Genomic DNA, 22,500 nt, shown 5'->3' with positions numbered 1-22,500 from the left:
GTGCAAATGTCTGGAACAGAAGAGGCATTAGTCTTGAGACCAAGCTAAAGTTCTACAGAGCAGTAGTTCTCCCCACACTACTGTACGCCTGCGAAACTTGGATAGTGTACCAACGACATGCCAAGAAGCTGAACCACTTCCACGCAACATGCCTCAGGAAGCTACTGAACATCAAGTGGCAAGACAGGACCCCAGACACAGAGGTGCTCGCAAAAGCCACCCTTCCCAGCATCTTCACCATCCTGATGCAGTCCCAGCTTCGCTGGGCTGGACACGAGGCGCGCATGCCAGACCATCGGCTGCCCAAAAGACTCTTCTATGGCGAGCTGCAACAAGGGAAGAGATCACACGGAGGTCAGAAGAAGCGCTTCAGAGATACTCTGAAAGTCTCTCTTAAAGCGTTTGATATCAACCCTGACTCCTGGGAGGAATTTGCAGTGGACCGTGACAAATGGCGCGCTGCTGTGCACAAAGGCGCCAAGTTGTGCGAGGCCAACAGGACTGCAGCAGCTGTTCAGAAGAGGCAGGCCAGAAAGTCACGGGCGAACAAGCTCCCTGACAATGATATGCCTGTCTTTGTCTGCCCCAACTGTCAGCGAACATTTCGTGCGCAGATTGGACTATTCAGCCATCTGCGCATTCACAGATAGATTCATGAGCATCCTCCCCCCCCCACCCCACCACCACCCTCCCCCCATCCCCCAGCTGGATGACAACGATGGTCATCATCGATCTCGATGGACACACCACCACCTTTCTATCTACCTGTCTATCTGTCTATCTATCTATACGTCTGTAGTGAAAAGTGCATTCTTATCGCCCACTTCTATGCGCATTTCATCATGATGATGGGGTGGGCGTTTACTTGGTTCTTTTCTTTGCGGGAGCGCATTCTTTAGTTTGTTTCACCACATTTAGTCCATCAGCTAGCAGGTTAATCGGTACCACTCATAGTGGCAAGTGTTATCATATATTTTTGGAATCATCTATGTCCCTAGATGTCAGAAAATCATGATAATGTTGTGAACGTGGCAGCTTTCTGCCTGTCATCACGTGATTTCTAACCCAACCCTACCGCGTCGAGAACGTGCACCGTGATCAAGCTCTGTTCTCCCACAACCTAAACCATTGAAGATAGAAAAACCATCATTGAACAAAAAAAGGTGTATAATAGCATGCTAAACAACTTTTGTTCTTATAAGTATATCAAATTATTATTTGTTCGTGAAATGTAGTGGCGTTTCGAGGATTTCATGGCAATTCACACAAAATTCAGCATATCGTCTTTTGTCAAAGCTAAATCCTTAAATATAGGAAGACACTTTATGAAGCAAAACGAAGCGCACGGGACTTGTGAACAAATTTTATTCTTATCAGTCAGAAGTACTTCTGGTGGTCAGTACTGCCTTCTGACGCCATCTGAAACAGACGCAAACACGTGAAAAATATAGCTTTTACTTTTCTTTATGTTAATCCCTATATCATAAGAATGTGCGATAATTTCACATAATTATCAAATGATAAAAATAAAGGTTGCTGTTTGATTTACCTTTAATATATTTAGCTCTTCAAGTATTTTCTCTCAACCTTGATCTGTTTTGCCCCTCCCCCAGTTTGCATGTGTGCCCATGGTCAAAAGGCAATATCTTCGACTTTCATCTATTTCTGCTCAAATTTTCTTTAGCGTGTTATTCTTCATCTGGTTGTTTAGCAGTTACCTGTATATTTACATCTACAACCATTTAGGCAGAGCATTACACCGACTTGGACAAACTGAGCATTTTGTCGTGTTGCGTAATTTTTGCTGAAACTCACAAAAGCCATATTTGTTTTCCGAAACGATTAAAATTGTTATAGTTTTCTGACAATAAAAGTTGTTCACAAGTCCATTGCACTTCGTGTGGCTTCTAAATATGTCTTCCTGTATCTTACTAGGTAGCCTTTACAAAAGACGAAGTGCCGCATTGTGTGAATTTTGTCATGGAATCCTCAAAACGGCACTACATTTCATGAACGAAATAATATTTTGATAAATGTATAAGAACAAAAGTTGTTTTGCGTGCTATTATGCATCTTCTTCTGTAGTAAGTATTTGTTTCTTTGCAACCATTTAGGCAGAGCAGAACACAAACTGAGAATTTTGTCGTGTTGCGTAAGCTTTGATGACACTCACAAAAGTGATTACTTTTCCAAAACGATCAACATTTTGATAGTTTTATGAGTATAAAAGTTGTTCACAAGTCGTTTTGCTTCATAAAGTGTCTTCCTATATTTAACGATTTAGCTTTGACAAAAGACGATATGCCGAATTTTGTGGAATGTCATGAAACCCTCAAAACGCCACTACATTTCACGAACAAATAATAATTTGATATACTAATAAGAACAAAAGTTGTTTAGCATGCTATTATACACCTTTTTTTTGTTCAATGATGGTTTTTCTATCTTCAATGGTTTAGGTTGTGGGAGAACAGAGCTTGATCACGGTGCACGTTCTCGACGCGGTAGGGTTGGGTTAGAATTCACGTGATAACAGGCAGAAAGCTGCCACGTTCACAACATTATCATGATTTTCTGACATCCAGGAACATAGACGATTCCAAAAATATATTATAACACTTGCCACTATGAGTGGTACCGACCGTCTTGATTTGAGGGGCTGGCTGAAGGACTAATTGCACTGGCTGGGATCGAGAAAGAAACGGCTATTGAAACAAGGCACTGCGTCATGGAATGACGTCATGCTTTCAATTGTCTGTGTAATGACACATCAACACCTCATGCAGGCGTTCTGTTCTCTATCTCAAGGTCTAAATATGCACTGCTATGTATAGCAACACCGTCACAGAAAGGAAACTGTATTATGGTCGTTAGCCTAGTTCTTTTTTTTTTTTTTTTTTTTTTTTTAAAGGTATGGGTGAGCATTCGAGAGATAGTTTACTCCTATGCACAGGTTTGACTCAAATGGGTGCTGGGCATTTACTATATACTGGGCATTCAGAAGGATGTGTACAGTGTATTAATCTATTTGATGATTCCTGCACTAGTGATACAAAAGCAGTTGACATAAATTTTATACAATATACAGTACTCACACACAGTGTCCACAGGACAGGAGACACCAGAACCACCAACAGGACGACAGATGACGTCATAACCACTGTAAGTACCACTGCTACCTGGTCGTCCAGCACTCAACACAAAGGTGGCTGTGGAAGACGTGGAGTCCCGTGTGGCTGTGAGGAGGCCAGTGTTGATGTTATTACATGGCTGGTTGGGGCTGTTACATGTCGCCAGTACAGTGACCTGTCCACTGCTCTCAAGTGCCCATTGTATCTGCTGGTTCTGGGCGATGTCTTCACACCGTGTCTGTTGTCCTGACTGGTTCTCTGTCAGCTCTATGGCGTCATGGTCCCCACTGCAGCCAGCCAGACGTAGACCTGAACAAGGATAATGTGTGAATGGCTTAGACGTAGACCTATAGTGAACACGTTTACATTGGTAGGCGTTTGCAATACATGACAGGGAAAACAGAAAGTAGATGGGAATATGTCTCTTTCTCACAAGTGGCAAAATTAAATGTTTCTATAAACTCATGTGCTGCCATTTTTTTTTTCTCAAATAAGGCATTAAGATATCCCAGCCTTTGTACCGCAGTCAGCATAGTTGACAGTTGTTTGGTTCCTTTTATTGACAAATATTACTTTAGTGGCTGAATAGTTCGATCTCACATTCAGAAGCGTGGTAGGGGGTTAAGATGTCCCAGCCTTTGTACCACAGTCAGCATAGTTGACAGTATGTTTGTTTTTTTTAAGTGACAAATATTACTTTAATGGCTGAATAGTTCGATCTCACATTCGGAAGCGTGGTAGCGGCATCATGAGTGTTTGTGTGTGTGTGTGTGTGTGCGTGCGTGCGTGCGTGCGTGCGTGCGTGCGTGTGTGTGTGTGTGTGTGAGCGCGCGCGCTCGCGTGCGCGTGTGTGAGATCTTCAGTTTAACGTCTATTCACAATAAGTGTCGTTAAAGAAGAAAGAGGAGTAGTAGTGTATGAGTTTCAGTTTCACTTTCTCAAGGAGGCGTCACTGCGTTCGGACAAATCCATACACGCTACACCACATCTGTTGAGCAGATGCCTGACCAGCAGCATAACCCAACGCGCTTAGTCAGGCCTTGAGTGCATGCTTACATATTTGTATACCTATGAAAGTGGATTTCATTTTACGTAATTTCGCCAGAGGACAACACTCTCGTTGCTTGTAGTAATTTGTGTATGAAAGAAAGGGAATGCATGTGAATTTAGTGTGTGTAAGTGTACGCATGTGTCAGGAGAGCTGTGTGCGCGTGCGAGCGCATACATGTGTGTATTTTCGTATGTGTGTTGAGTGTGTGTGTAGGTGCCTGCGTAGTAAAATTCAGGCATCAGTTAGGAAAAAAAAAATATTCATATGAGGGTTAGTAATGATGCATTGACATCAAAGTCAACGACGAAAAGCTTAAAACAGTCCACAGCTTCAAATATCTGGGAGCAATCGTGTCAGATGAAGGATCTAAACCAGAAGTACTCTCGAGAATTGCCCAAACAACAACGGCACTCAACAAGCTGAACACCATCTGGAACAACAAAAACATCGCTCTCAGCTCAAAAATCAGACTGATGCGTTCCCTGGTTATATCAATATTGCTCTACGCCTGCGAGACTTGGACCCTGACTGCAGACATCGAGAGAAGAATCCAAGCTGTCGAGATGAGATGCTTTCGTAGACTACTTGGCATCTCCTACAGAGACCACATCACTAACACGGAAGTGAAGAACAGAATCCAGTATTGGACCCTACGAAGACCTTCTGTCCATAGTGAAAAAACGCAAACTTAGATGGTATGGACACATCTCCCGATCATCTGGTCTTGCCAAAACGTTCCTGCAAGGCACCGTACAAGGAGGCAGAAGGAGAGGACGGCAGAAGAAGAGATGGGAAGACAACATCCGGGGGTGGACAGGCTTGACGCTCGGTGACGCCCTGAGGAAATCAGAAAACCGTGAAGAGTGGAGAGGAGTGGTGGCCAGGTCAGCAGCGGTGCCCCAACGGTCTGAACCCAGACTACGGGAGAGGTGAAGGTGAAGGTGAATGATGCAAAAAGCATATATCACGTAATTTTGAAAATGCCCCCACATTACTACATTTTTTGCTTGTAGTAATTTGGGGACCGGCCCCTTTCTATTACATTGTGCTTACCCTGTCATACGCAAAGTGTGTGCGTGTGCTTTGTAGAAGTTGGGAGTGGGGGGAAGTAGGGGTGGGGGGGTATGCACATATGTATTGTGTGAGCAAAACTGAATGAACTAAACAAAAACTCTCTTCCATCACAACTGACACAATCAAACTTGGCAGTACATCCATCCCTCTTTCCATGTTCAGTCAGGAACCTCGGCGTTGTCCTTGACAACACACTGTCCATGTCAGTCAGACATATCAATCCTGCTACTGTCAGTTGCGACGTATTTCATTCGGAAATATCTGTCCACGGACGCAGCATCTAGACTTGTCGTTTCTCTCATTCTCTCTCGTCTTGACAACTGTAACTCTCTATTGTCTGGTTTGCCTGCTTCATCCATTCAGTCACTTCAGCGCATACAAAACTCTGCTGCCCGACTCGTCCTCAGAAAGAAAAGATCTGAGCACACCACTCCTCTTTTACAACATCTCCACTGGCTACCTGTCTCACACAGAATAAAGTATAAGATCAGCACTCTATGTTATAAACTGCCCCTTCTTATCTCTGCGGCTGCCTTCACCACTACACTCCATCTCGCTCTCTACGATCGGCTTCGGATCCACTATGTTTACGTATAGCCAGATTCAAATACTCCACTGTTGGTCGCCGTTCTTTCTCTGTCTCTGGACCTTGCATTTGGAATAAACTTTCTCTTTCGCTTCGTCAGGTCTCCGCACTCAGCTCTTTCAAGTCTGGCCTTATAACCCACCTCTCCCCAAGATAGCCTCCCTCCCCTGCCTCTTCCTTGTCTTCATTTTCTTCAGTTATGCATGCGTGTGAATGACTTGTGTGAAAGCGCTTAGATTTGCCTCCGCACAAGATTCAGCGCTATATAAATACATAAATATTATCATTATTATTATTATCATTATTAGCTACGGAATGCTGGAATGTGCGTCTGTGTATATATGTGTATTTGTGTGTATGTCAGGGGAGGGGCGGGGAGGGGGTGTAAAGGACGCGCGAACGTTTATGTGTGTTCTGGAGAAGTCAGGCTTGCTTTGTTTTCTTCTATGTGGTAGTATTTTGAATATAACTTTTTAAAGTATGTAACGCTGTGTTTCGCTTGATATGCTTATATGATTTCAGCCACTAGAAACGAGTTAACGTTTTCCTTGTGAACCCCTTTTTCTATTATTGTAAGAATGTTCGTATTTTCGTTATCTTCTCAAGTAAGAATGAATTATCATTGATACATGATTTCAAAACTATCGTGATTTTCTTTTCTTTTCTATTTCTTCTTTGACACGTCTGATATACTTTGTCTTGTGAACTTTTAATCATCTTAGCCTGTGTTTGTGTTGTCTGGGTGTAAGCGCTGGGTTGGTTGGGGGTTACCCGTCCGCTCTCCAACACAGCGTGACATACACACACACGCACGCACACACACGCACACACACACACAAGGACAAAATAGATCAACGCTGAATTATCATCTTCACACACACACACACACAGACACACACACACACACACACACACACACACACACACACACACATTCACACAGGAGTGTAAGACACGCAGAGACACAGAGACACAGAAGAAAACAGTCCTTTATACAGTGATCCGACTCCGCAAAATGACTTGTGGTTTAATTCTCCTATTACATATGAAGAGCTACAATCAGCAATAGCTTCCCTTAGCAATAAAAAAAGTTCCGTTGGCATCGATGCCATATCAAATGAGTGATAAAAAAGACATCCCAGAAAAATGTATCATTTTCCTTCACAAAATATATCAGAAATGTTGGATATCTGGAAGTGTACCACAGTAATGGAAAAGATCGATAGTGGTACCAGTTCTAAAAGCAGGAAAACCTAAACGTAATGAAAAATATTTAAAAAAATATAAAATAAATTAAAAAAAAGCTATAGGCCTATTGCTTTGACCTCGCATATCAGTAAACTATTGGAAAAAACAGTCCTGCTGAGAATAATAATTTACTGTGCAAAAATACAATATCATCCCAGTGAACCAGGCAGGTTTTAGAAAAGGAAGATCAACAGTCGAACACCTAGTTAAAATTACAACTTAAATAAAACGTCAGTTTGCCCACAGAAAAAGTGTCTTGGCAACGGTTTTTTTTTATGTTAAAAAAGCCTATGATCAGGTTTGGCACGAACGTCTGCTATACAAACTGAAATCAGTCGGAATATCTGGTAATCTCTATGAGTATATAAAAAGCTTTTTATCTAATAGAACTATCCAAGCGAGGGTGGGAACACATTATTCTTTGCCACATAAACTTGACATGGGAATTCCACAGGGCTCAGTTATAGCCCCTATACTTTTTAAATATTCTTATTCAGGATCAACCAAAGGTATTGTCAAATCGTGTAGTTATAGTACAGTATACCGATGACATTTGTATGTGGATGGGTGTCACTCTAAAAAAAAGTCAACCCCACAAAGAGCACATAATTACATACGGCGTTTGTATCAATCTGATCTTGACAACCTTGGTAACTATATGTTTGAAAATGGTCTAGCCTTGTCGACACACAAAAAAACCCAAACATGTATGATGTTGTTTAATTCAGGTGGTAACTCATCTAGCATGCCAATTTAAAAATAACTTGATGACGTCATTGATTATAAACAGGTGGTGAAGTTTTTAGGTGTTTATCTTACTTCAAAACTGACATGGAACATTCACTTAGATTACATCTTAACAAAGGCAAGGAAAAGTATCAATCTAATGAAAATTCTAAGCCGCTTACCTTGGGGAATATATATAAAAACATTGATCCATCTTTCCATGGATCTTATAAGATCTAAGTTAACGTATGCACAAGAAATACTTTTTAGTGCACCTAAATATCTATTACACAAGATTCAAAGTGTAGACTATAAGGCTATCAAAATTGCCCTCGGAGTGCCCTTTCATGCATCCAACCAGGAAACATACAAAACAGCCGGAATTCTTCCTTTAATTGAGCATCGTGAGTTAGCAACAGCAAAATTCGCTGTAAGATACACTTCTATGACAGAAAATTTCATTGCTGACATTGATTTTCCAAAAAGAGCTAAAGTTATTTCATCACAAGAAACAGTTGCAACTTACGTTTCAAATCTGTTAACATAATCTGGTGTTAACATGAACGAGTTAGCTATAAAACCATCTTATACTCCTATTCCTTTTTGGGAAATGTTGAAAGCAGATTTTGATAACTATTCTGAAACAAGAAAGGAAGAGAACATCAATATCACGACGAGTACTGCCAGAATACACATAGCAGAAAAATACCAGAATCATATCCATATATTTACAGATGGATCCGTTCTTGATGACAAAAATGCTGGCGCGGCTTTTTCTATTCCTGGGTGCCTTCTCATGTGGGCATTTATGGCAATGAAACTGCTGATATAGCAGCTGAAAGAGGGACACAAGATTCAGAAAAATCGACAAAAATACTTGTCCGACTTTCCGTGAAAGAAGCATACACCATGTTAGAAAAACAGCATGGGGTCGATTTCATAAACGATGGAAGGCAGAGTCTTCAAACCAGAAAGGGACATTATTCCCCAAACATATTATTAAAGAAAAAATACCGAATTCATCAGCTTGCTTTTCAAGATTATTAACCTCTAGTTTCTTCCGTATAAAACTTGACGCGCTGAAGACAAAAAAATAGTAAAAATGTAACATGCATTTGTGATAAGCAGCTCGGCTTGCATAATAGTCTGTTTCAATGTCAGCAGTTACGTACGTATCTTCTTGCCCAAGTATTTCACAGAGTTTCAGTTTCAGTTTCAGTAGCTCAAGGAGGCGTCATTGCGTTCGGACAAATCCATATACGCTACACCACATCTGCCAAGCAGATGCCTGACCAGCAGCGTAACCCAACGCGCTTAGTCAGGCCTTGAGAGAAAAAAAAAAAGGTGAATAAATTATAGATAAGCTTACACAAATGAATAAATAAATAAATAAATAATAACTATAATGTAAAAAGATAAATAAATAAATAAATAAGATAACAATGATGATGAATAAGCAAATAGATGTAAAACATGCAGACACACATTCACATATACACCCACACATGCATAACAGATATGCGCCGAACATGCAGTTTCACAGATATGAAAGCACAGTCAAATACAAAAAACGTACATGAGCTCCAACACACGCACACACACCACACACATTACCCTGCACCTCCTCTACCCCCCTCCTCCACACACTCATTTCTAGTCTACGTATCACAGCTTCCACGGCACACACACACACACACACACACACGGATGAACACTTACTTGTACAAGCACACACACACATATTGCCCATATCTCCACACACATAGGCTGCCACTGATTGGCCGCAAGAGGGATGGGAAAAGATCTCTGATGCCAAGAACGTGGCGTCTAGTGTGTTGCTCAGTCTAATGTATTTGGAAAAGCCCACAGAGACTCTGTTCCGTTTTGAAGAAATTTGCGCAATGTCGGTTTGGAAATGATGCCGATATTTGTTTGATTTGCAAAGCATCGTGCTCTACCTTTCATGTTAGACTTACGGCCGCTCCCTCTCTCTGCTTTTATTTCTTTGAGGCGATCGATGGTGTGATGGCCTTGTACCTGTTCTTTTTGATATTCTTTGACTTTTCTGAGGATTTCCGATTTTCCTAGATGTAGGCCGCTCGTTGGTGTTGCGTTACCAGCAAGTCTGTCAGCTCGCTCATTTCCCTTAACACCTGCATGTCCCGGGCAGTATGACCATGTGTGTGTTTTTAATCTGAAAGTTGCGCATTGCCTTATGCCACTCTGGGCTTCCCATTCCGTTTTCAATTTTCTGTATGAGGTTCATTGAGTCGGTTAGAATCATGGCATGTTGGTTTCCGGGCGTATGGATGGACGATAGCCACTGGAGGGCATGTGTCACAGCTTCAACTTCCATCGTTGGGCTGGAGGTTGTGACTTTGTAGGCAGAATTATCTTCCCTAACTGTTTTTCCATTTTGTTTCGCAGTGAATCCCCAACCGGATTGGTCTTTGGTGAGTGAGCCATCTGTGTATATGATGATGTCCTCTTCTTTACTGTTTTCTTCTATGAGTAGCTTCACTTCCGCATCAGTTTTGCCCTCTGGCCATTCCCGACAATGTCTTCCTAGAGTGGGTGAAATGGCTGTGTTGAATAGATGGTTGAGGTTTTCGGGGTTTTTCTCCCATTCTTTTGTTTCTTTCAGGTCTTGTAGTCGGCATACTACCTGGATTGTGTCTTCTGCTTGCCCCATCCATGATCTTCCTCGCCCTAGACGGCTGCCTTTTGGTTCTTTGACTGCGTCATGCAGTGGGTTTTGAGGGTTTTCTAATGCTTTGAAGTAGGTCTTGACCTGTTCTAACTTGTTTCTGGCCTGCACTGAAGGAAGGTCAAGCAGGTATCGCATGGTTTCTGTGGGCGTGTCTTTTGTTGTTCCAAGGATCAGCCTCATAGCTTCATTTTGAACTCTTTCTAATTTTAGGAGGTTGCTTTGAGACGGTGTTGTTAGCCCAAGTCCGTAGTCGATCACACTGAGGACGAGCGATTGGTATAGCAGGAAGAGGTGGCGTTGTTCAATACCTTTGGTTGCCATTGCTTTTAAGACTGAAAGGCCCTTTTTGCATTTGAGAACAGTATTTTCCGTATGTTTTCTGAAGGTCAGCATCCTGTCGAAGTGTATTCCTAGGTAGCGTAGGCATTCAGTTTTCTCGATCTGAATCCCATCGAGTGACACAGAAGGTGGTGATTTGCTCGCAGTTCTGTTGTTGAGGGTGCACAGCAACGTTTGGGCTTGTGAAACTATTCTGCAGATGATTTGGGGGAATTTTTTTTCTAACGATGTTCTTTTAGTAGAACTTTCAAAGGCATTAGTTCATAGCCCTATTTCTACATTCCTTTAATATTCTTCATAATCATGTTAATGGTTTTAGTTATTATTATCATTATTTGATTATTACTGTTAAAGCTAATTTCATGTTAGTTACGCATTTCTTGGTAGTTTTCTACCTTTTCTGTATTATCCTGACTTCTCCTCTCCCCAACCCAACTTTTTTTTCTTTTTTTTAAAGTCTAATATCGCAAATAGTGAAAAGACGCTAAACTAAAGAACGAACGAACGAACACAACACACACACACACAAACACACACACAAACATAGACACAGACACATACACACACACAGACTCACACACACACACACACACACACACACACACACACACACACACACACACACACACATTCTGACACAAACACAGAGACACAGACACACACACACACACACACACACACACACACACACACACACACACACACACACACACAAACATAAGGACAAAATGTATCAAAGCTGAATTGTCATCGTCACACACACACACACACACACACACACACACACACACACACACACACGTTCCCCCTTCCCTGCCCCTTTGATTATTATTATTATTATTATTATTATTATTATTATTATTATTATTATTATTTATTCTACTTTTAAATTTATGAACAAAATAGAAGCGTTGGAAGAACGACTCATCGTTGTTGAGAAAGAAAGAGACAAATTGCAGAGAGAAGTAGAGGTGGTACAAAAAAACCAACGGCGATCTTCTTGATATGCTTTATAAACAAAACAAGCAGACTGCAGCTCTTCGAAAGGGAAACAATGACTCAGAACAGTATGGTCGCGGATGGAATCTGCGAGTGTACAACATACCAGAATCCAAAGCTGAGGAGCCTGAAACAACAAACGCCTGCACTCAGAAGCTCAGCGATCTTTTCACAAGCGAACTGGGCGTGGCCGTCACGGAAGCAGACATCGAAGCAGCCCATAGAACTGGCAGCCGCACTCCTCAGCACACCAGACCTCGCCCCATGATAGTGCGCTTTCTGTCCAGGAGGAAGAAAGATGAGGTTCTCGATAACAGTCGCAAACTAAAAGGAAATCCACAGAAGATTTCCATTGCAGAGGACCTGACTTCTCTGAACTTTAAACTTCTTAAAGAAGCAAAAGAACATTCGGCGACACTGGACGCTTGGAGTTCCAGGGGGAAAATATTTGCAAAGATCAAGAATGGCAAGACTGTGAGGCTGGAGGTGGATGTGGATGTTGAGGTACTGCGCCGTGCAATGTGACATTGTGACTCTGACACTAGTACATGAGAGGGTGATGATGAGAAGGGGACACGCGCATTAACTTTCACACAGACGTACCTACAATACGAACACGCGCACATTGGAACGCTCACATGACCACACGCATCCACGCGCGCACCTACTTCCCATACTGACACGCGCGTACGCGCACGTCTGTACAAACAACCACCAAGTATTATTAAAGCAAAATCAAATTAAACCATACACACACACTCGCACACAGTTGGCATCTGACTCCATATCTAAAACGTTTCTTTTACAGGTTTTCGACGTTTTCGGCTTTGGACCAGACTTCCAAAGATGGGTTCACGTTTTAAATAATGGCTCTTCCAGCTGCATCAACCACGGAGGTTGGATTTCTGAACCCTTTGCAGTAACGTGTGGAATTAGACAGGGATGCCCCTTTTCTCCACTAGCATTTGTTTTGGCTGTAGAACTGCTCGCTATAAAAATTAGAAATCATACAATCGTGGGCATTAAAGTACCCTCATGTTCTGGTAACGGTAATCCAACTCACTTAAAAATCAAACAAATGGCTGATGATACTACTTTGTTCCTTAGAAATAGAGAAGACATGATGAAAGCTTTAGAAATATTTACGGCATTCGAAAGATTCTCTGGCTTGAAATTGAACATAGAAAAAACGAAGGCAATGAGGATTGGTCAGCATAACGGAAATGAAGTTCTTCCATTTACTTTAGTCAGTAAAATTAAAATCTTAGATATTTATTTTCAAGCAGATAAGATGGCACAGGAAATTGCAGATAATTGGACACAAAGAATAGACCATATTAATACATTGATAAAGGAATGGAGTAAGGTAAAGTAGTAGTTATAAAGACTTTTTTAATTAGTCAGTTAATTTACGTAATGAAGTCCATTGGTCTTCCACACAGTATTCTATGCAAAATGAACACCACTTTTTACAGGTTTCTATGGCAGAAAAAACAAAGTAATAGAAAGGCATTTGAAAAGATAAAACGGAAAGTCGTGGAAGCTGAATACAATGCCGGAGGCCTTAAAATGATAAATATGATTACTTTACAAACGTGCTTTAATTTACAGTGGGCAGGAAAACTTCATGAAGCAAATGAAGAGCAAAACTGGTGCTTAATACCGAAATGGCATGTTGGAAAACTTGCAAAATATAACAGGGTTTTCCATATCAACTGTAAATTAAGAGACGTCAAGGGTTTAGATAGAATTGATAATGTGTTCTGGCGGAGTATAGTAACTACCTTTTTAGAAAACAAATCTTTAGCAACACACAATATAATAAACAGCAGCAACTTCCAGAATCAGATGCTATTCAACAACTCATTGATCACATACAAAAACAAAACGTTATTTTTTTCAAACATGGCAAGCAAATGGGATAGAGCTGATTAAAGATGTAATTCATGCAAGTGAAAACAGAATACTTACTTTAGAAGAAATACAAACACAAATTGGACAGAACAAAGCAAACCTGATACTTGAATATAATCTTATCCATTCTCTCCCCAAAACATGGATTCAGTGGATACAGAAAGGGGAAAAAAATACAGAATCTAATGTATGGGAGGTTAGCAAGTATAACACAAAACCTAGAATTATTAAGAATATATTACTTGAAAATGAAGAAATTGTAACTCCAATTGCGGAAAAACTTTGGTTAAGAAAATTTGGCATACATTTAGATACGTCAGCATGGTCAAGAGCCAATGATGTTACAAAAGAAGTACGATTAAAAGTTCTTCAATGGAAAATTCTACATAACATTTATCCAACAAATATTCTTCTTTGTAAAATGAAAGTAAAGAAAATAATAAATGTTCTTATTGTCCAGACACAGTCGATTACATTGAACACTTTTTCTTTGAATGTCCACTTGTAAGCAGTTTTTGGTGTTATACAGAAAAAATGATCAATTTAAAAACAGATCTTAGATTGAAACTTTCAATAACTGATATACTTTTTGGTATTAACAAATCAGAAAGCCTGCTTGGAAATTACAAATACATCAATTACATCATCCTTGTAAGCAAAATGTGTATAAGCATTTCCAAAAAAACTGAGTCCTCCCTCTCTATACAATGCATTTTTGAAAGAGAGCTAGGCCTCAGAAGTCAACTGAATCCATGTTAGTAAAAAAAATAAAAAAAAATAAAAAAAAAAGATCACACACACACACACACACACACACACACACACACTGTACGCAAACACCTTTAACATATTCACTTTCGTATCTTTTATGTGTATCATTATTGCTAGATACTTGTATTTATTTCACGGACTGGCCGAATGAGTATATGTAAAATGTCGACAATGTGCATTGTATAATGTCAAGTATGTCATTTGCTTTCATGTGTTACACGACGAGTTGTCCTGAGGACAATGTGGCGAGCGTCCTTGATCAATGCGTCCGGCAGAAGAACAATCACTGTGCGTCGTTTCAGGGGAGGGCAGAACCTACCTCCTGTCCGAGCGTCAACTTACCTTTTTTCTTTTTCTTCTTCTTTTTTTCTTTTTCTTTTTTTTTCCTCCATTAATTAATGTTGATGTAATTGCATGTTTTTCGACGTATATGTATTATACTAAGATGATTTCGATGATTATCTCACACACAGAATCCACACACTCACATCAGAGCAAACTTAATCACAGACAACTGAAAACACATGCATAATGTTAAAATATTCACTGAAATTGTCCATGAAAACTGAATATTCAGACAAAGAACTTAGTGTATTCGGAAGAATACTACTTTGAATGCATTTAGATGTACTTACATATATTAATTGAAAACTGACATGTTATACAGAAGAAAAAAGAAGCGAAAGAAAACTGAAGAAAAAAAAAGGGTTTTGGGTTTTTTGGCCAATGAAGGCGTGTGAAAGCACCACAAAAACCAAAAAAACCCACCCACACACAAAAAAAAACACAAAAAAAAACCACACACACACACACACAAAAAAAACCCACCAAGTTCTGGTGCTCCATGACCTGCATGCAACTGAGGCCACAACAAAAAAAAAAAAAGGGAAGAAAAAAAAGAAAAAAAAAAGATTGATTCTAAGTTTGGTACATATGATTTATGATATGATATTATATATCATATGATATTGTACGGATTCCTTCCATATTATTGTCTTTTTTTTCTCTTTTTTTTCCATTTTTTTAACAAGCCCAAAATCAGTAAATGAAAAGTTGTATTTATTCCATAAATGCTACTGATTACTATGACATATAGTTATTATGGAGTGCCAAGTATTGGTTTGATTATTTCCATGTTGTTTAGTTGATTGTGTAATTTATATACAAAATAAAACGGTGGTCGACCCAAGAAAGTCCGGGTAAAAAAAAAAGAAAAAAAAAGAAGAAAAAAAAGTTGGCATCTGACTGTACACATATGTTCTTTTTGTTCCCCTTCATTTACTGACAACCCAGGATGTGCACTGGTGGCGAGGGGAAGGTGGGAGGAGGTTGTGAATGTTGTTTTTTTATTTTTTATTTTTTTTAATTTTTTTTAAAATTAATATATATATATATATATATGTGTGTGTGTGTGTGTGTGTGTGTGTGTGTGTGTGTGTGTGTATTATGATTGGAATACGTTTTGAGACAAACGATTCGCTCACCCGTTTATTCATTTCATACACTTTTTTTCTTTCTAAACATACATGTATTAATGCATTATTTCCGCACACAACAGAGAGAGGTTAAATTTACAGCCCACTTCCCCTCGCAAGATTTGTGCGCGCGCTTGCGTGTGGTTTCTCCAGTTCTGTGTAGTGCTATGTTTGCTATTGCGTGTTGTATCCTTGGTGTGCCCGCTCCTACCGCGTCTTCCTTCATTGACTGTTGTTTCCCCCTCCCCCTCCATGCCATTACTTCTCCCGCGCACCCCGACCCTATGTTCCCTACTCCCCCGTGGTGTACACAATAATTATTGCTCCTTGTGCTGGAGAGAACTGTGCTGTATAGTCCGCGGTGCGTGTGTGGTTTAAACTTTCCCAATGGACGAATTTGCGTAGGGGTGTATGTTGTGCTCCCCCCCCCCCACCCTCCCGACCCCCCCTCGCCCCCACTCCAGATGCATGCGTCACAAGCACGTGCGTGCGACATGCTCCCACTTACGCACACGCTATGTTAATTTTAATTTAAGGCCAGACACTACAGTCAAATAACGACTTTTGTTTTCTCTCCGACTATATCTCTCTTTTTTTTTTGTCTACTACGTGTATCATCACTTGTGGATCACAAAAAAGTGTTCTTAGATTTCTGTAAATACCCGTTGCTATGGAAACAAATCAAAATGGCCGCCAAACAATGTATCAAATAAATCGGGTTTGTGGTCCATGTGGTGCATGCAGACACTTTTTGTTATGTGAACTTGATACACAATGACATTATCTTCATTTTCACGTGCGATTGTGTTGATTCTTTAATTATTGTACTTTTTATGATTTTTTTTTTAATTTTGAGTATTGCGAAATCCTCAAAATTTACAATGGGTAAAAAGATTGGAACTGATATGAATTAAAACCCACAAAATATGTTCATACATACTCGTGACAAACCTTCAATAACATGTCATAAAACAATCATGCAAAGTCTCATGGTTGTAGGTTCACTCATCATTGAACAAGTCCAAGGTATGTTGTCAAGGCCAGAAACTTTCGTGATTCAGCAAGCAATCTTTATTGGAATTTTTTTTTATTGTTAAAGACATCTTTACAGCGGAAAAACTTATGCATATGATAGAAGAGATGTTCAAGAATCAAAATCCATCAAAAACCCAAATCATGAAAAATCTTCATTTTGGTCTCTTTTGCACTGCCGTGTCCCCCCTTAATTAACACAAACAGGACACAAACATAGGCTTTTTTTCCCAGTGCTGCACGAACGTCGCCTCAAGATCCCACTCACTTGACCAAAACTAACCTATATGTCTAAATGTGTGCTTTTCTGCTGACGTACTTTGTTTTTATTTTAACTTGTCTCGTCGTGGATGATATAATGATTGTCACTCAGTGATGGGTGTTCATAAAGCAGTGTATTTTTCTTTATATGAAAGCCTTTGCACAGTTGTACTATGTACCATGCAAACAATAGAATGAGTGGATGCCCTCTAGACTCCACTAGAAAATATAGTATGAGCTATTAATTACTTGATATATTAGCCACAATAATAATAAAATAAATGAAAAATATTAGCATTGTTTCCATGAACTGTCAAGGACTGGGTAACGTTAAAAAGAGGAGAGATGTTTTTTTCACTTTCTTAGACAATTGCAACACTCCTTCAAGATACACATATCGACCCAAACACTGAATCGTATGTTAGATCTGAATGGGGTTACACTTGTCACTTTGCATATCATAATTCATAATCCAGAGGTGTTGCTGTTATGTTCAATAACAACTTTGAATTTAAAATTGAAAAGGTGTACAAAGATCCTAATGGAAACTACATAATTATTTCCTTCACAGCAGTAGAAAAGGATTTCTTAATTGTAAACATTTATGGCCCAAACAAAGATTCCCCAGAATTTTATGATGAACTGGAAAAAAATATTACACAGTTTGGATACTCAAACCTGATTATTGGACATGACTGGAATCTAGTTCTTGACCCACATAAAGATTATTTTAATTATAAACACATAAATAACCCTAAAGCTAGAGACAAAGTATAAGATATTATGATAAACTTAGATGTGTATGATGTTTAGCGAGACTTAATTTAAACCCTGATAGTACACGTTTTACATGGCGTAGACCATCCCCTTTTCAACAGAGCCGTTTGGACTTCTTCCTTATATCTGAATGTTTGATACGGTATGTACATGAAGCAGACATCCAATATGGCTATAAGACAGACCATTCAATGATAGTTCTTAAACTTTCATTTGGTGAAAAAATTAAACGAAAGTCTTTTTGGAAATTCAACAATTCTTTACTGAAAGATATAGATTATGTAAATGAAATCAAAGAAGAAATCAAAAAAGTTATTAGAGAATAATGCAGTTCCAGTATACAATTATGAAGAATTAAGAAACATTTCAATGTCAGAAATACAGTTTGTAATATCAGACCAATTATTGTTAGATGTTCTATTAATGAAGATTAGATCAAAAACAATCTCATATGCCACAATGAAAAAACGTAAAACAGAGGAGGAAGAACAACAGTCAGAAACAGAAATACAGAACTTAGAAAGCAAGAATGTTAGAACATGTCAAGAAAGCGATAGATTAGAAGAGAATAAGTCAAAGCTTGTAGATATTAAAAAAAGAAGATGGAAGGAGTACTCATGCGTTCAAGGGCCAGATGGATAGCAGAAGGAGAAAAAGTATCAAAGTAATTTTGTAATATTGAAAAAAAGACACTTTGTAAATAAGAGTATGAAGAAATTAGTTACAGACAAAGGAGAAGAACTCCACGAACATAATGTAATATTAAAGGAGGTTAATGATTTCTATAAACATTTATATAAAAAGAGACTTATTCAAACATGTGAAATAGCAGTTATTGTTAAGGAAATGCCTAAACTTAGTAATATAGAAATAGAAAACCTTGAGGGTGAAATTACCTATGAAGAAGCTACCCAGGCACTTAAACGCATGCAAAACAATGAGTCCAGGTACTGATGGCTTTTCTGCCGAATTTTTAAAATTCTTTTGGAAGGATATTGGATATTTAATTGTCAGGTCACTAAATGAAGGTTTGAAGAAAGGTGAACTGTCACTAACACAGAAAGAAGGCATGATAATTTGTATACCAAAGGGTGACAAACCACGAGAATTTATTAAGAACTGGAGACTGATATCTTTATTAAATGCTGTTTATAAAACTGGATCTTCTTGCTTAGCAAATAGAGTTAAGTCTGTGCTCTCCTCTTTAATTAGTGATGACCAAACAGGATTTATGTCTAACAGATTTATTGGCGACAATATTAGATTAATATATGATATGATTAATTATTTAAATTCAAAGCAGCTGCCTGGTTTATTGATTTGTGTAGATTTTGATAAAGCATTTGATACTGTTGACTTCACCTTCATGATGGAAGTGTTAAAAGCATTTGGATTTGGTCCAGTCTTCTGTAGATGGATAAGTACTTTTTATCAAAATATTAAATCAGCAGTAGTAGTAAACGGAACGGCGTCTTCTTGGTTTCCAGTAGAGAGAAGATGTCGTCAAGGTGATCCCATTTCACCCTACTTATTTCTTTTATGTATTGAAATCCTTGGCTTAATGATAAGAGAAAATAAACTAATTAAAGGTATTAATAATAACAATACAGATCATAAAATTGCACAGTTTGCAGATGACATCCAATTGGTGACCAAAGGAGATAGAATATCGTTCGAGGAGATCATAAGGACAATCGATTCGTTTAGCAGTTTTTCAGGATTATTTATGAATACAGGTAAAACTCAAGTAATATGGCTGGGTAGCAGAAAACAATGTCAAATTAGATATCTACCTCATTTTAAAATGGTGTGGAACCCATCAAAAATTAAAATCTTAGGAGTGTGGTTTACTGTCAATTTAGAAGAATGTGAGGAATTAAACTATAAAGACAAAATATCTGAAATTAGAATGTTATTTAGAATATGGATAAAAAGATCGATTACCCCTTTAGGAAGGATAGCTGTTCTCAAGTCATTGATTTCATCAAAAATAACCCAGTTATGGATGTTTCTACCAAATCCACCTGATGAATATATTGATGAGCTGCAGAAGGCATGTTTTAAGTTCATTTGGAACAAAAAACAGGATCGAATAAGTAGAAAAAACAGTAATTAAAAGTACAAGATTAGGGGGATTAGGAATGTTTGACATCAAGCAATTTATTAAAGGTCTTAAACTGAGCTGGATACGTAAATTAAAGTTTTCAAACCATAAATAGACATTAATAATAAAAGCAATCAATCCAGTTGTTGAAGATATTGATAGATATGAACCCTGTCTACCAACACCTAATGACAAGAATAAGTTCTGGATTCATGTTTTCCAAGCCTACAAAGAATTTTGTCAGAAGGTCCCACTATCAAGCAGCAAAAAAGTTTTGGCAGAGCCAATCTTTCTGAACTAAAATATTAAAATTGGAAGTAAGATTTTATCATACAGAAATTGGATGGAAAAGGGGGTCTGGAATATTTCTCATCTAGTGCACGGGGACAGTAGTTTCCTTTCCTATGAAGATTTTAGTCAAAAGCATGGAAATATAACAAATTTCTTTACTTTAAATGGTTGCATAAGGTCAGTTAAAAATTACATAAAAAACCTGAACATTGAAATTGATAATGACATTGCTTTGCAGACGAGAAATATCATTACAAATGATATTTTCAGGGAAAAAAAGAACAAAAGTATATTACGACACTTTAGTTAAAAACAATATTAACCCGTAAATGCTGTAACAAATGAAACAATTCGTTGCAACTGAACATTGACTGGAAACAGACATTTCACAAAATACACAAAATAAGTGATGTGAACTTAAAATGGTTTCAAATAAGAATAGTTCATAGGATTATTGCAACAAACAGGTCTCTGAAACATGAATATCTCTCACAATGATAAATGCAGCTTCTGTGGATCACATCCAGAAACCATTGAACACCTTTTTTGGAGATGTGAGATTGCGCAGATATTTTGGACTGCTTTCCAAACTGATATTAATAACAAATGCAATAATGTATACAATGCCCAATTATGTGAAGAATTAGTTTTATTTGGAAACTCATACACATTTGCTACAGATGACATTTTAGATTTCATTATTTTACTTGCCAAAAACTTTCTGTACAAATGCAAATTCAATAAACAACCACCACAACTCAATGCATTTAAAACACAGCTCAGATACAAAGTCGAAGAACATGAATCTTATATACTAATGAACCATCATGGTTTCCGTACAAAGTGGAACAGTTACCTTCCAATTATGCAAACTGTTACTTAATCACAATTTTGCATGTTCCATAGTTATCATTTTGTACTACTATAACAGTCCTTACTTTGTACTAGAAGGTCTTTATTTATTTCTTATATGTATTATTTATCTATTTTTTTTAATTTTTATGGTTGTTGTTGTCTTTACAATGTGATTAACTACAAGCTTTCTTTTCCAATAATGTAGAAGTGGTTTACTCATGCTCCTTATTATGATATTATAATGCTACCACTCGCTTTCGCCTCACCCTTGATACCATTTCTGTAATAGTTGACAAAATTGATGCTGTTGCTATGTTACAACTGGTCCAGGCTATATATTATTAATGCCATCTTAAATCATCATGATTACTGCAATCATTAATGTGTAAACATTGATTGATTGAATGATTGGAGAAGTTGTTTTTTTTCTGTATTTGTTGATGTTGTTGTTGTTACTGGATTGTTTTGTCTTGTTTTGTCTTTTTTTTTGTTTTGTTTTGTTTTGTCTTTCTCTCTGTAGTGGAGGATGCTACTGTTCGTTTTATATTGTTTGTTTCATAATATTCTTTGTATTGAATACATGTTTTTGGAAAATTAAAAGTTTCAGTTTCAGTTTCAGTTTCAGTATCTGAAGGAGGCGTTACTGCGTTCGGACAAATCCATATACGCTACACCAAATCTGCCAAGCAGCTGCCTGACCAGCAGCGTAACCCAACGCGCTTAGTCAGGCCTTGAGAAAAATAAATAAATAAATAAATAAAAAATACAAAAATAAAATGAAAAACAAAAAATAAATAAATAAATGAGGGGTGAATAAATAATAGATAAATACAACAACAAACAAACAACAACAACAACAACAACAACAACAACAAAAACTACTACCACTACTAATAATATGTATAAGGCGCAAAAACTTGATGAAGTCAACCATAAGCGTACATAAATAAATAAATAAATAATTATTTTAAACAAAGTTTAAAAAATATATATATATTATTATTATCACACACACACACACACACACACACACACACACACACACACACACACACACACACACACACACACACAAGAGTTTCAAGTTTCAAGTTTTAATTATCCTTTCACTCCTATTGGAGTATGGAGGATTACTGCAAAATAATCTTTTCGTGCC

The 22,500-nt window shown here is 38.2% G+C and overlaps 1 protein-coding gene across 1 annotated transcript in view; it reads right to left on the bottom strand.

Moving 5' to 3' along the window:
• The window catches only part of LOC143277325 (uncharacterized), a 114,453-nt gene that overhangs the window by 25,702 nt on the left and 66,251 nt on the right, over positions 1 to 22,500 (bottom strand). The window contains exon 3 of the mRNA XM_076582106.1: positions 3,096 to 3,440. Coding sequence (XP_076438221.1) covers positions 3,096 to 3,440 — 345 coding nt within the window. The remainder of the gene's footprint in view (positions 1 to 3,095; positions 3,441 to 22,500) is intronic.

This window comes from Babylonia areolata, chromosome 34, assembly GCF_041734735.1.
Source record: "Babylonia areolata isolate BAREFJ2019XMU chromosome 34, ASM4173473v1, whole genome shotgun sequence".
NCBI classification, from domain to species: Eukaryota; Metazoa; Mollusca; class Gastropoda; order Neogastropoda; family Buccinidae; genus Babylonia; species Babylonia areolata.
The sequence above is the reverse complement of the archived record's forward strand: the minus strand, read 5'-3'. Positions and strand labels throughout refer to the sequence as shown.